Source organism: Parasteatoda tepidariorum, chromosome 4 (assembly GCF_043381705.1).
Source record: "Parasteatoda tepidariorum isolate YZ-2023 chromosome 4, CAS_Ptep_4.0, whole genome shotgun sequence".
Taxonomy (NCBI): Eukaryota; Metazoa; Arthropoda; class Arachnida; order Araneae; family Theridiidae; genus Parasteatoda; species Parasteatoda tepidariorum.
In genome coordinates this window covers 101,098,723-101,114,483 of record NC_092207.1, presented here as the reverse complement: position 1 = coordinate 101,114,483, position 15,761 = coordinate 101,098,723, and the positions used below count along the sequence as shown (strand labels likewise).

Here is a 15,761-nt window from a genome sequence, read left to right as displayed (position 1 = left end):
AATTTACGGGTGCGCGGTATACGCCGAATATAAAAAATTATAGATTAAAAAAATTTAAATATAGAAAAATACTTTTATTTTAAAGAAATAACATACCTTTACCTATATACTTCATTGATTTTCGTTATTACATAAATAGTTCATTATATTCGTCTTCCGCTATCAATTACAATTATTAAAATTTTTTTGTATTATAATTACAACTTTTTTTGTATTATCTGTAAGGTGGGACCTAAACATGTCCCACTCTAAAAGGCTTTCTGGTTTTCTTACGCAACCAGGACGGATTTGCCAGATGTTTTTTACCCACAATTTAACACCATTTTTGTCCATCCAGAATCACATTATTGCTCTTTCAATTCTACCCTCACATACATGTCAAATTCAGTTCTTTTATTTTTGCAAAAGATAGGAAAAGAACTTTTTATTTACGATCTTAAAAGTCGAGATATTGCACATGTACAATCCAAATTTTCGTGAGTGTTATACAAAGAATATATCTTAAAATTTAAAAAAAGTGTATTAGAAATTACGGGTGCATGTTATACGCCGGGGCACGTGTCTCGGAATATACGGTATTTTTAATTGATTGAGCATCCATATTTTATTAACGTAATGTGAAAACCTTTTCTTACCTTAATAAAAGAAGTTTTGGCCAATTGAGATTTTTATGTCACTTCAAATCCAAGAAACAGTTTCTAGTTCAGATACTGAATTCCTAAATTGATTGAAATGACTAATTTATGGTTATTAATATGAATTTTTTCAATATTTGAGATAAATGTACTGTTATAAGCAGATGTTCAAAGTAAGACTTTGATTTGGAAATTGAACTAAACATAAGTAGTGTTTTTTAATATCTGATAGTTATTTTGTGAAATATGCTTTATGTCTTGAAAATGTTACTTGGTGTTTAACTTTCGTTTAAAATTTATGTCAATTTCTATAAAGGCACAAGTTTACTTTAACATTTACTTAACAATTCTACATACAAGTACATGTTACTTCCATATTTTCTCTTAAACCACAGATAGTTGTAATGATTAGCTCAAAAGGCAAAAAGAAAAAAAATATCTAAGTTTTACTTAATTGTTGTCTTTGAGTAAATAATTTTCATTTTTAAGTGTATTTGTTTATCCTTTTAGTGTTTAAAGTTTTCCTTATAGTGTACTAACGCAATTTGCATAGTAATTTATGTTTTACTTTTCATTAAAAAAGAAATTGATAAATATAAATTTATTATAGTATCCTGGTGACAGCGTTGTGACCGGACATGGTCTCATTCACGGAAGAAAAGCATTTATTTTCAGTCAAGTAAGTAATTTATTATTAAAAGCTTTATTTGATGAATAGTGTGTTTGTTACTATAATAATGCGGGATGTTTATTCTATGCTACCAGAGTTGTTTACATTAAACTGAGTTTTCCATTCTATTAAAGTTAAGTAGAATGTAGAGGGAGGAGATATGGAAATGTTTAATTTACTCCTTTCTCTTAAAGATATTTCTTTCAATTTTAAAACATTTTAAACTCAAATATTTATAATTCCTTTCCTAGTACCTTAATTAATATTTTAAATTTGTAGCCAAAACTATTTTTTCAAGACTAATATAAATTTATTTATACACAATTTTATTTATACTTAATACCTAAATTAATATTTCAAACTTGTAACCAAAAGTATAAATTGCTAAATTTGTGTTAGACTTTAATAAAAAAAAAAGAAAAAAAGGAATGTATAAAAGAATTTAAAACATTAATTTTTGAGATGGTTTTGTTCAACTGTTAAAATGTCTGCATTCAGTAGAAGAAATTTCAAAGTATTTTAATTTATTAAGTGATAGTATTATGAGCTATATATAACAAATTTCTAAGGACTTAATATTTCATTTATGATCAATTCATTTTAAAATATGCATTTCAGGATTTTACTGTTTTTGGAGGAAGTTTATCTTCTGTTCATGCCAAAAAAATATGCAAAGTAAGTTTTTTGTTGTATTATGTTTTTTCTCTCTAAAAATTCAATTAAAAAAGCTGCATGCTTTCTCTCTCTCGTCTTTTTTTTCTCAATCAGATCATGGACCAAGCAATACTGGTGGGGGCTCCAGTCATAGGAATCAATGATTCAGGAGGAGCTCGAATTCAAGAGGGAGTTGAATCCCTGGCAGGCTATGCAGATATCTTCCAGCGAAATGTTTTGGCGTCAGGTGTCGTGCCACAAATTTCTGTTATTATGGGTCCGTGTGCTGGAGGTGCTGTTTACTCTCCTGCTCTCACAGATTTCATATTCATGGTTAAAGTAAGTTTACATGTTTAGTAAAACTTTATTTGCTGCAGTTCATAATGAAACATGAAAAAAAAATGTGTTTATTTACAAAATCAACACAAAGTGCTTCTTTTCAGCTATACAGTATTCTCACTAAGTGATAAAAATTGTGATTATTAAAGGTAATATATGCATGTTAGGGTTTTAGAAGAGATTCACAAACTAAATAGCAGGCATTTTGCACGTTCTTGCAGTTGCAATGGATAGTTATGCATTGAAGTCCTCCGGTGAGTCAACAGGAGTCTCGCACATGATGCTCCCCATAAAAACTCCAACCTGGATAATTCCATATGGGGGCCATTTGACTGGTCCACCATGCAAAATCCATCACTCCGCAAAATTTGCATCCAAGTAGTTTTGAACCTCCACATCATACTTTTATGCCTTAACACATTACTTTAGACCCTACATTCCTATGAAAAAAAAAATAGTGCAGCTCTAGTGCGACATAAGATAAAGTACTACTATCTAAACAAAAAATATGCTTTTAAAAATATGTCAACCGCCTCTCCAAGTTTGTCCAATAATCCTAGAATCATCCTGTACGGATTAATAATTTTTTGTTCTTAATTATCACATACAAAGTACTAATGATAAAAACAAAAACTAGTTCTGTCTACCAGATATTGATCCTTATTGTTTATTGTTAAGCTTATACATTTGTATTCTTATTCTGATATTCCATTTCCTGATATTTTTCCGTTATAGTTTTCAGAAAGCTACCTTAATAGTTTATCTTTTCATTGAATATTTTTAAATTCTTGATTTAAAATGTATATGCTGAAGTAAAAATAAATGAAGTAAATGAAAAGTAATAACTAATTTTTATCTATACATTTCAGAAATATTAAATTAGAATTACTGTAAATTGTTTTTTTTTGTTGCTTTCTTTCAGCTTAGAAAATGACTTGAATAACTATTTAAACTTTTTAAGCATTCACAAACGTGTCATTTAGTAAACCATTGTTGTACCCTAAAGTTCATTCACACACACACACATTTAAAACACCAAAATAAAAAATGATGACTAAATTTAAACTTTTATTCTTGAAAGTCTTGCATTAAATTGCATTATGGCCCTGCTTATGTTCAGCATATTCTTAACATCTTAAAAGCTTTTAAAAGAGGTTTTTAGCTTTAAAGAAACATCTACATTCTGTATTGCAATTAAGAGTGTCTCCATGATCTTTCTTATCCCCAAAATTTATATTATGATTGTTTTTAAAGTTTGTCTTATGTGTTAAATTCTTTTTTCAGAATACGTCCTATCTCTTCATTACGGGACCAGAAGTAGTGAAGGTTAGTATATGTTCAATTCATTTTAAGTGTAGATTTCAGGCATGGTGAGTACATAAAATGAGTGAAAATAAAAATTTAGGAATGAAAGAAAAAAGTTGACATATCATGACACTCTTCTTCAGAATGACGCATGAATGATGAAAGTGAAAATGAACAATTGTCAGTCAAAAATTTAAAGGAAAATATCAATGAGAAAAGCAAAAACTGCCGAAGCTGAAGGGTTACTAACAGTGGTTAAAAAAGGCAAATCAGGACTAAACACTTTTCCATGAGTTTTTCAGGCGCTGAGAAAAATTGAGATTATGAATTGGGGAATTAGTGCTGATATAAATGAAACAGGGCTCAAGAGCAGTGACTCCCAAAAGGTGTTCCATGGAACCCCTGAGTCCTGTAGGTTCTGGGAGTCAAGAATTTTTTTAGTTGATGGTATTTGAAACCTTATATCCAACTAATAATCCAAAAGTTATTTAATTTTTTTGGTTATTATCATGAAATTATTTAAGTAAAATACCAGAAAAAGAAACTAGAAAATTTTGAAAGAAAAAAATTTATTTTTCCTGACAATAATGTATGAATACATTATGAAATGAATATTTATTGATGAAAAATAGCAATATTATGAATTTCTCTTAAATTTTTCAATTAAAAAAAAGCAGCACTAACTAAAAATGTTTCTTTGATTGCTTGTAACATTTCTTTTTTATTACAGCTATAACCACTATTTAGGCTTATTTTATGTTTTTCAACTTACAGAAAAGAAAAAGAAAACAAATTCTAAACTAGACTAGATACTTCTTCAGACCTGTGAATTCAACTGTTTGACCTTAGATTAAGATGGATAAAACAATGAAAAAAATTGAATTATTTAAATTCAAAATAATGACTAGTCTTTTTTTTTTTTAATAATATGTTCACAATAGCTATTAAACATAAATTGCAAATTAAAAGAAGATCGTTTAGGGTTCAATAACTGAAAAAAATTTGAAAGGCTGCTCAAGAGCATAAAATTAAGTTAATTAGGCCGGAGTCGAGAGGAATTTTGGCATTATGAAAACATCTTGATCTTTCCCCGATTTTTACTGTGAAGGAAAATAAACTTATATTTTAAGTATTTTTATCTTTAGTTTTCTTGGAATTATTCATGACATAAGAAAACAGTTTAGATGGATTTTCTTCATAAATGGTTAATTTTTCATTATATAATTTAGGCTGTTACAAATGAAGATGTTACACAAGAAGAACTGGGTGGAGCAAAAACTCATACTACTATATCAGGTAATTTCAATTTAAAAAAAAAGAGAACAGTGAAAAAATTTACAAATTTGTTTGTCATAAGTTTCCTAAACTGTTTTAACCTGTGTTGTTTTCCTGTAGGAGTTGCTCATAATTCATTTGAAAATGATGTTGATACACTTCTAAATTTGAGAAAATTTTTTAATTTCCTTCCCCTCAGCAGTACTGATCCTCCCCCAGTTAGAGAATGTGATGACCCATGGTAACTATTAGTATTTAATCTGAAACTATTTGAATCTTAATTTGTACAATATTTAATATGAAGTTTTCAAGGTAGTTAAGAATGATTATGTATTTTATAATTTTCAAAATCCATAAAATTATAGTCGATTCATAATTTTTATTTTTTTAAAAGTACAGTGTATGGAATTTTTGCTAGCGTACAAAATGACCATGAAGAGTAAGTTTACCTTATACTAGCATCTAGCATTTACTAAAATTTATTTTTTTCATGGAATTATCTTTTTATAAATGATTTTTATAATTGTAGGCAAAAATTTCTCTTTTTGCTTAGAAAGTTCTGGAGATATGGCGAAATACGCAAAAAATCAGAAATACGAATTACTTAAACAAAAGGGTATGCTTATTCAGAGAAATTGCATTTTTGTGTCTGATTTCGTTACTTAAAATATCGTCTTCACTAATTAATCAGCATATTTGACGTCAACCACTCGAACCATTAAGAATAAGTCATAAATTGTGAAGATCGAAGTATTAGATCAAAAGTTATACATGGTGATCCAGTTTCTTTTTTGGCGCATTGTGCACGGTTGCAAAATTTAAATTTGTTTTGTTTTCTGTTAAATTTTTTATACACATGTTCTGGATAATTACAGCTTTGATCATTTGAACAGTATTAATTTTTTTAATTAAATATTTAAAAGTAAATAAAATAAAATATTTATAAAATACAAATTTTATTTAGATGCTGAGTCAAAACATTTACTTATATTATATTAAACATCTGTAAAAGATTGCCATGTAATTTCAGTATAGTTCTTTACTTAATGGGTTGTTTTTATGTTTAATACTTTATTTTTGAATTCAATTTTTGTTCACTTTTGTCTTGCTATTTTAAATTGACTATTTTAATTTTCAGAAAAAAATGCTGTATATGTGTATAAATATCTACCTTCATTCTTTATATTTTGTTTCCTAGATTATGTAAATAATTCCAGATTGTTGCATTTAGTCCATTACTGTTGTTCTTGTTTAATGCAATATTAATAATCAAATGTGTATGTTGATCGATTTTAATCAATTTCATTATTTTCTTTGCAAAAAATGAAACAAATTTAAAATAGGCATCATCTTAGCATTAGTTTTTTTTAAATGAAATATTTAATTTAAGTTTTTCAAAGCTTTTGTATTTCATTTGTGTAAATTTTATTTTACCCCAGTAATGCTTATGTATATTATGTTTCATATATCGATTTTATTTCATTTCTACATATAGGGATAGAATTGTCCAAAGTCTGGATACAGTTATTCCTCTAGAAACAACCGCTGGCTATAATATGTTAGATGTTATTCTAGATGTAAGTTGATATCAATTTCTTTATAGTTGTAGCATTTAAAATTTCCTTTACAAGAAAAATTTGTGGCGAAAAAGATTATGTATTTCCATGGTAACCCATTTTACAGAAAAATAGTTAGTTCTAAGCTGCAAGTCATAGGGAAAAAGGTTTTTGGAAAATTATAATTCTACGCATCTTTAAAGTAATAAAGCTTGTTTTAAAAAAATCACGTATATTGCAAAATATTTTATGTTGCTCAACTTGTAAATTTGTATTGCGCTAGTCTTAGTTTCAATAAACACTATTTAATGTTTTTTACAGCATCAAAAATAATTTTTGCTATTCTTGTTAAACAAATTCCTCATGATTTAAATAATTTAAATTTAATGCTGCATTGTTTCCTAACCAAACCTACACTTGCATGGAATATAGCTCAGCTTTAAATTGCTTCAAAATAAAATATTTTTAAAATTTTGCCCTATCTACCCCAAAACATATGTTAAACATATAAGTGCACTAAAAATTGTTTATTTAATTATTAATGTTCTGTGAAAATGGAGAATTTTGTGTGTATTATTGCTAAACTATTTATACTGCACTAAATAGTAGCTTGATTTTTTAATTATAATTTTAGTTCAATAAAACTACCACAGCAAATTGCACCAAAAGTAAAAAACTGATGCTAAACAATTGAAGATTGATGTCATTATTGATTAAATAGGCTCTTTATTATTTTGAATTAGAAGGAAAAAAGAAAACACAAATTTCTATGTAAATAAACAGCAATGCCAATTTTCTCTTAATTTTTAGTATGGTTTGATTAAATTAAATGTAAATTATTAACATTTTCTAAAATTTCTTATATTTAAAGGAAGTATTATTTTGACTTTTTTAAATTATATTGCTGGTATTTTTTAATTTTAAACTGCTAATTTATTATATGATTTCAAGGGTTTTTTAAATTAATGTTAAATATTCAACTGTTATTTTTTATTTCAAACAATCGGAAATGTCTGCATATATGATTTTATTATAAAACATTAACACAATCTTTTTAGTTTTTAAATGTTATTTTCGTATATTTTTGAGACACGTTATGAAGGTAATAATAAATTAAAATTAATATTTGTGTTTGAACTATTTGTACTTTATTATTTGTACTGTAAAATTTTCTATATTAAATTTTTTTATTAATTTTAACTTTTCTCAGATTGTTGATGAAAGAGACTTCTTTGAAATAATGCCTAATTATGCCAAAAATATTGTTGTTGGGTTTGGAAGGATGAACGGTCGTACTGTTGGAATGGTTGGAAATAATCCAAAATATTCTGCTGGTAAATATGATTTATGTACTCTCAAATATACTATGCTGAAGAAAAAAGTAAAAATTTTGTCAGTTAATATCTTAATTTAATGGTTTCCCTAAATTTAAAGTGTTACTTTCAAGATTTCAATATTCAATAATAAGTTATATGATAAATACTGTTCTTCAAAATTAATTAATTAATTTTCTCAGGTTGAGACTCTTCTTGTAGCTCATTCTTAAGTTTGAAGAAAAGTTTTGAGTTATGGAGACCTAAATCTACAGCTTAAATAATCTGAAATAATACATATTTTTTTATAACAAATGCTTTAATTCTATTTTATTTTTTGTCAGAAATTAATTATAAATAATTAAGACAAACAAAAAGCTAAGATATTATGATTTTCTTTTTGTTTTTTAAAAAAAAGATAAATAAGATTTAATTAGTTGAATTATATTTAATCAAGTTAATTAAGATTTTTTAATCAATAAGTTAAATATTAATTCATTATTTTCATTTAATTTTTTTAAAGATCAAATTATTGAATGTTTTTTCTGTTGAGTGAGATTTCACATTTTTTCACACTTTAAAATAATCACATTCACACTTTTTCACATTTCACATTTTTTCACACTTTAATTTCTAATTCCACATGATTTGCTTACTCTAGTATGTTTTCACTTCAAAAGACACCATCAATTTAATTTATTATTTACAGTGTAGTTATTGCTATTGCTATTTCAGTTATAATTTAAATTGTAGTTTTTTTTAGCAAATTGCTTCTGTAAAAATGGTAAAAAAAATAATTATTTTGTGATGCTTTCATAATTTTAGTGATAAGTTATTTGTTACGATTATATTTTGTTGGGATTCTAATTAGTATTCGATTTACAGGTTGCCTAAACATAAATGCTTTTGTGAAAAATAAATCTCATTTGGTTTTGATATAGTTTGTAGTAATTTCATTCTTTGAATAGTAGGTTATTTATTAAATACTTTTGTTAAGATTTCAGATTATATGTGAATTACAGGTTGCCTGGATATTAATGCATCTGTAAAAGGAGCACGTTTTGTTAGATTTTGTGATGCTTTCAATATTCCAATCATAACATTTGTCGATGTACCTGGATTTCTACCTGGTGAGCTCTTTTTTCCCCTCTGCATTTTTTCATGAAATTTACCTTTGAAAAAGTACATTTATCGCTTGTCAATTGTAGAAAACTGTATTTTGTTATTAAAATTTTTGGTAGCATATGGGTGAGCCGTATTTTTCCAAAGGTGAAGCTTTTATATATAATTGTTTCTTAATATTGTTTCCAGATGACTACTTTACAAAATTGCACAATTTCTTTTAATAATAGCATCTTATTCTTTGTTCGACGTACGTCATGTTGTTTTTCACCAAATATGCTCATTTAAACAATTTATGACCGTAGCTTGTCATTATATTACCAAAGAATTTCATTTCAAAAAACTAAATTTTAATTATTCTTTTCGTAATGAAGCTGAATATTAGATATGAGCAATACTTTTGAAAGTAAGATTATTTTTCTGCTTCAGTATTATAAATTGTTAAGACATGAAATGATGTACCCTTCCTTGTGTGACATAACTCTCAAAATAAAATAAAAACTTGGTGGAGAAGATTTTTGATGATTGTTCAAAGATGGGATGCAGGTACCTATTCTTAAACAGACTGTTCCAAAGATTAAAAAATTTATGACCTTAAAAATTTATATCTCAATTTTGGAAATATTTAAAGAGTAAGATTTCTATTTTAATTCCTTATAAATAAATATATTTTTGTATTTTAATATTAATTCCTCCTTTTTCTTAGAATATGCCCCACATCTTTTTAAGCATATTAGTTCTTTATTGATCACAAAAATGTTTGTATGAGGGTTTGTCATAAAAATAGTTCCATATATGTACATTATATTTATGTTGTGAACTTTTTCAGAAATAGCAGCAAAATTAAGAGTTTTTTTTTTTCAAGCTCATCTTGGCAGAGGAAATTTTTTTTTTTCGAAGAGCTATTTTTTTTTTTTTGCTTTACAAAGTCGGAAATCCAAATTCGCTGAAAAGGAACTTATTTTGCTCGTCCCTTATACATGTAGACACATTATAATAGTGTTCTATGTTATCAGGTTGATTGATAACATTCTTGGTTTTCAAACAAAAACATCATAACAGACAACTTTTTACAGAAGTAAGTTATGATTTATTTCAGTTTACTCCATTCATTTTCGTTTGACAAACCAGACATTTATGCTGTCTATTCATAGAAAATTGCAATGCATATGAAAAAATAGAATTTTAATTTTTTCAAAGTTGATTTTTCTCATAAACTTGAAAATGGCAGTTACCTTATTTTCTGAAATATCCACTGACATTTAGTAAAATGTAGTATTTCAAATTTGTGATATTTTCCAGGTACAAATCAGGAATATGGTGGAATTATTAGACATGGTGCAAAATTGTTGTATGCATTTGCTGAAGCCACTGTGCCTAAAATAACTGTCATCACTCGAAAGGTATCGTCTTGCAATCCACGTTTTTGTATTTGTTAATAGTTAGTTTCGCCATGTTAGTTTGTGCATTTTCAAAAGTTTGTAAATATCACTGTTTTTTTATATATTTTTTTCTACTAAAACAAAGTTTTTCCTATTTAATAAAAAAATAATAAAATTTTTTTAGCATTATTTTGGTATGATTATCTTTTAGAGACGATATAATGTGTGAACTATAAAAATAATAATAAATATTAATATTTTTATTGAATAATTTTTATAAGCTATTCAGGGATGTTACTTATCCAGAAAGAAAGTAGAGTTAAATTTTATCATGATCATGTAAAGTCTTTGAAAATTATTTAGAATTTTAGTTAACATATATATGAAGAACTTTCAACAATTAGAAGAAGAAAAAAAAGTATGTGTATAACCTAATCATGATATTGTTTTAAAGTACTTAAAAATGTTTTTTGAGTACTTAAAAAATACTTAAAAAGTGATTATTTTTTGATGAAAAATTTGGTTACGCATTCTATTTCATGTTGCTGGTTTATTTTGGAACATGTCGTAAAAAGAAGTTATGCTTGTATTCATTTAGTGTTTGTTCATCATGCCTAAATATGCTTTTGTTTATTTTTTAGGCATATGGAGGAGCCTATGATGTGATGAGCTCAAAGCATCTGAGGGGAGACATAAACTATGCTTGGCCTACTGCAGAAATTGCTGTCATGGGAGCGAAAGGCGCTGTCTCAATTCTTTATAGAGGAAAAGCTGATGTTTTACAGCGAGAACAAGAATATGTTGAAAAGTTTACAAACCCATTTTCTGCATCTGTCAGAGGTACTATTTTACTAGTCGATGAAAGAATTAACAAGTTTTAAGCTAAAAAATAAGTTTCTTGATACCAAAATTTTTCCTTGTTAAAATTCAGTAAAAGTTTTGGCTGCGCATAATTTTTATGTTCTATTTTTTTTTTTTGACGAACTTCAATTCCACTACATTTTTCATTCAATGTGATGTAATAACTTTACTTAAAAATGTGTTGTTGATAATTATTGCTAGCATTTATATTTTTATTCGTAGCTTTTGTTACCTTAACCGTTTTCTTACATTACTTAGTTTTATCTTTCAGTTCAAATGTTAAATTAATATCCCTTGGTCATCTTTTTATTTTAGAATTATATATATTTGGAAACAAATTGCAGAACTAACATATAATGTATTGAAAACAATTGCAGAACTAACTATAATTCAACTAAACATATAATATATCTTCTAAACTTTTGTATTTTTGGAAAATCTAGGTTTTATTGATGATATAATAGATCCAAGCACTACCAGAATAAGATTGTGTCGTGATTTGGATCTCCTTCAGAAGAAAAAAATGGACGTTCCTTGGAAAAAACACGCCAACATGCCTTTGTGAATAATATCTGATTTTTAGTTTTTCTATATTATATAATTTTTTTTTACTATTATACACATTGGAATATAAGAATATTTTGTTTATTAATTCTACTTAATTTTCCTTTGGAAAAATATGCCAATATGCCTTAGTGAACAATAACTGTTATTTGAGTTATATTTCTGTTTTATCTTTTCAATCAATAATATTTGTATTCTACTATAATATATGTATTTTACTTTAATATCTGTATTCTACTATAACATGTAGATTTGAATCTCAAAAAGTTATTTTTTTTATTTTTACTAATTCTATTTATTTGTTCCTTGGGAAAACATGGCAATATGTCTTAAAGAACTATAGTTGTTTTTTGAGTTATAATTCTGTTTTTATCTTTTCTGTCTATAATATCTGCAATCTACTATAATATGTAGATTTGAATCTCAAAATGGTTTCTTACTAATTCTACTTATTTGTTCTTTGAAAAAAACTTGCCAATATGCTTCAGTGTACAATAACTATTTTTGATTACTATTTTTACTACAGTATTTTATAGTTCTGTTTTATCTATTGTCTGTATAATATCTGTATTCTACTCTTGAAATGTAGATTTTGAATCTCAAAAAAGTTTTTTTATTAATTCCTTTTTTCTTTCCTTCGAAACTATTTGTTCTACTTATTTCTTTATGTGAAAAAAATGTGCCAACATACCTTAGTGATCAATAATTATAGTTTGATTTATATTTCTTAAAATATGTTTACAATAAGACATATATTTGAATCTCAGAATATTTTGTTTACTACTTCTGTTTATGGGTTTCTTGGAGAGAAAAAATATGTAAGCACGCCTGTGTGAGCAATAACTACCTTGGTTCCTATAATATCTGTTTTTTTACTTGTAATATGTACATAGATTTATACATATCTCAAAAGTTTCATTATTAATGCTATTCGTTCGTTTCATGGAAGAAAACATGCCACCATTGCCTATTTGAAGAATAAATATTTAAGTTATAATTCTTATCCTACCTGCTTTTTACAATGACGCATTTCAGAATATACTGTTTGTAAAGTCTGTTTTTTGTTCTTTGAAAAAAGAAAAAAACTTTTTCATTTCGAATTTATATCAATGTTTCAATTTAAGCTCATACATATTAAAGAAACAATTAACTGCGTTTGTTTCTAACTTTGTAATGTTAAAAAAAATTTTTTTGTCTGTATTCTATACATGAGGGAAAAAAAATTCTACAGTTATACTTTTTTCATTTGAAAAAAATTATTTTTATTTATTTGTTGGGAAATTTCTGTATATAAGCAATAAGTTATTATTTTTTTTTACCATAATTCATTTTTTTCATTAATTTGATCTTCCTGTTAAAAATTTTATTTCCAAAAAAAGTGCACAAATATAACTTGATAATTGGAAAATTTTCTTAAAATTGAGGTTGTTTCAGCCTAATTTTACTTTACTTCAAAAGACATTTAATTTATCTTATATATTTATGTTTCCTATGCTGTCAAAAGTGACAGTTTCACAGATTAAGGGTTTTCTGTTAATTTATAACTTTTTAAATTTTTTTTCCTGAGCATTTAAATTTTAATGAATTAAATTCATCTGATCTAGATTTTTAAATATCAGATGCTTTAATTTAAAATACAATTCTAATATTGAATTCTTTTGTAGGGACAGATTTTATTAAGCTGTTAACTAACTTTTTAAAATTGTTTTAAAAGGTGTAATACTAAAAAAAGGCATAATCTTTATCAAATATGTCTCATTCTACGCTTCTTTCAATGAACACATACAAACAATTTATTTCTAAGCATTTACTGATTTTCAGTATACAATTTTTTTATATAAAAAGCGGTACTCTCTTTAAGAACCATTTTATACTGTTTATTCGTCTCAATAAAATATATCAGGGTATGGAACTGAGCTACTCTTCCGTGTGATTCGAAGAGATTACCTAAGTTCGTATTTTCCCCCCGTTTGTTTTAGCTGTTTAGCACGTGAAGGAAGAGCAAGGAGGAAGATTACGTTTTTTTAGAATAAATTTTCTTCTTGGCAGCATTTTGAAAAGAAGAAAAAAGATGAGTTTGAAGATGCAGAAATAAGTTTCATTATTTTCAAAGTTTTTTTTTCCCTTTTATTTTTTCGTTTTTATAACACTTATCTTCAAAACTGCAAGCAATATTTCTATATGACTATTTTTTGCTTTGAGCAGGAATGATAATATTTTTTAAATATTAAAAGCAAAATGGGTGAGAGAAAAAAACATATAAAGTCATTCACAATAACAAAGTTTAATTTTATTAATAAAGCTAAAGAATTTATCTTATATATTACATTTTATATGAAAAATTGGATTAAAACAAGCTAGAGCAAAATTTCCTTTAATTTCTAAAATATATTAACTGATTTTTTTATTTAACTAAATTATTCTCATCTGTCATATACGATAAACAAAACGGGAAAAAAGTTTTCATAAAGATTTTCTCATTACAATACAGCCTCAAATGCTTTGTCATAGTATAGTCTGACATACAAATAAATTTAATATGCGTAATTTTTTTCCTGTTAAAATGTGATTGAATAATTAATACAATATTGTGATAATGATGTTAAAACACTTGTATGTTTTTGAGTATAAAAATACTTTTTATATATTATAATTATATATTTTTATAAATATATGCATTTATAAATGTCTAAATCTTGTTGAATAAATATTTTTATAAAGCATTTAGACTGTGTGTGCATCATTTTTTTTTAATAAATTTAGTTTCAACAGTTGCAAAGCTGTTGAATAAAAAGACAAGAGAAATATCTGAAACAGAATTGACCCATAAATATCCAGTATTGTTATTTGGCATCTCTATTCGGGCTAATCCTCAAAACTTCCCCTTCATGCTTATTTTTAAAATTCTAACAAAAAAATCTATACACAAGGGGGGATTGTAAATTAATATTTAGCTATGGGAAATAGAAAAAGATGAAAAAAACTAACAAAGAATGACAAATCCTAATTGAGGAAGGTGCCCAAAACAAAAAAACCTGTTTAATTGTGGGAGTAAACAGAGAGTACTTAAAAGAAGTTCATTGGAAACACCCTCAATCTGCCATCTAACAGATTTTAATATTTTGCACCATAAGCCAAAAAGAATTCTTAATGATGATTTTTACATAGTAAGGGCCAATCTTAATGATTTGAAAGGTTTCTTTCAAATATGCTAATTAATTTATGTCGACTATTAATTAATTTACAAAATCTGACATAAAAACGTTCTGAATGAAGATAAGAGTTTTCGATGACAGATTTGGATTTTTGATCGTTAAAAATACGGGGAAAATAATTGCTTTTAATATTAAGTATTTAATTATGAAATAATAGCACTGGGGAACAAATTTTTTGTTACCTTGTATATCTTGCCCAATTAGGGTGTAGGGATTTCAAATCTAGATTAGTTTTGTTGGGAAAGCTACAGATTTTGTTTTCAAAACATACTAATTTTTAATTTAGTTTATTTTTTGTCTGATTGTATAACGCTTAAAAACATATGACCTTAAGGTATCGCATTATAAAATGAAATGTAATGCCTTTTTGTCTACCACTCCCTCTATGCAGCAAGAAGCGGTATTCACTCTCGAGTAAGTTTTAAAAAATCTTGGTTTTCCACTATATCAGTAAATTGTATAAAAATTGTCGCGTGTAGAGAGAAACCGATTGCAGATTTGATATCGGCGACGTGAAAGTATCTTGGATCCGTTCTAAAAATCTCATGCAACAAAAAAATTTTTTTTTTCTTCCCCCGTGTAATCAAAATCAAAAATTTAGTAAGAGCAATGAATAATAAATGATAGAAAAGAAGGATGAAAAATGGGAATTTCAGGTAAATTCTGTTAAATAATGGCTAGAGAAATATTTTATAGGTAAAAAATATCGTTATGAAATGTATTAATTTTTACCGTTAAAGCTATTATCAGCCAAAGAATCTGGATCTTCTAGGAACCATACCATGTCCTTTTCTGGCCAATACAATTTCACCGACAACAATACGAAACGGCCTTGGGCCAATATTTTTATGCTGTGTGGGGACATTATTC

At 26.4% G+C, this 15,761-nt stretch overlaps 2 protein-coding genes across 3 annotated transcripts in view; one reads left to right on the top strand and one right to left on the bottom strand.

Moving 5' to 3' along the window:
• The window catches only part of LOC107438842 (propionyl-CoA carboxylase beta chain, mitochondrial), an 18,179-nt gene extending 3,780 nt beyond the window's left edge, over positions 1-14,399 (top strand). For both annotated transcript variants that reach the window (XM_016051227.4, XM_043046427.2), the window contains exons 3-14: positions 1,246-1,314; positions 1,924-1,980; positions 2,074-2,298; positions 3,583-3,624; positions 4,833-4,899; positions 4,999-5,119; positions 6,374-6,455; positions 7,645-7,768; positions 8,770-8,877; positions 10,172-10,272; positions 10,893-11,091; positions 11,556-14,399. In XM_016051227.4, coding sequence (XP_015906713.1) covers positions 1,246-1,314; positions 1,924-1,980; positions 2,074-2,298; positions 3,583-3,624; positions 4,833-4,899; positions 4,999-5,119; positions 6,374-6,455; positions 7,645-7,768; positions 8,770-8,877; positions 10,172-10,272; positions 10,893-11,091; positions 11,556-11,677 — 1,317 coding nt within the window. In that variant the 3' untranslated portion in view covers positions 11,678-14,399. The remainder of the gene's footprint in view (positions 1-1,245; positions 1,315-1,923; positions 1,981-2,073; positions 2,299-3,582; positions 3,625-4,832; positions 4,900-4,998; positions 5,120-6,373; positions 6,456-7,644; positions 7,769-8,769; positions 8,878-10,171; positions 10,273-10,892; positions 11,092-11,555) is intronic.
• Positions 1-15,761, bottom strand: part of LOC107438845 (histone-lysine N-methyltransferase SMYD3) — an 83,448-nt gene that overhangs the window by 28,671 nt on the left and 39,016 nt on the right. The gene's annotated exons all lie outside the window — the stretch shown is intronic.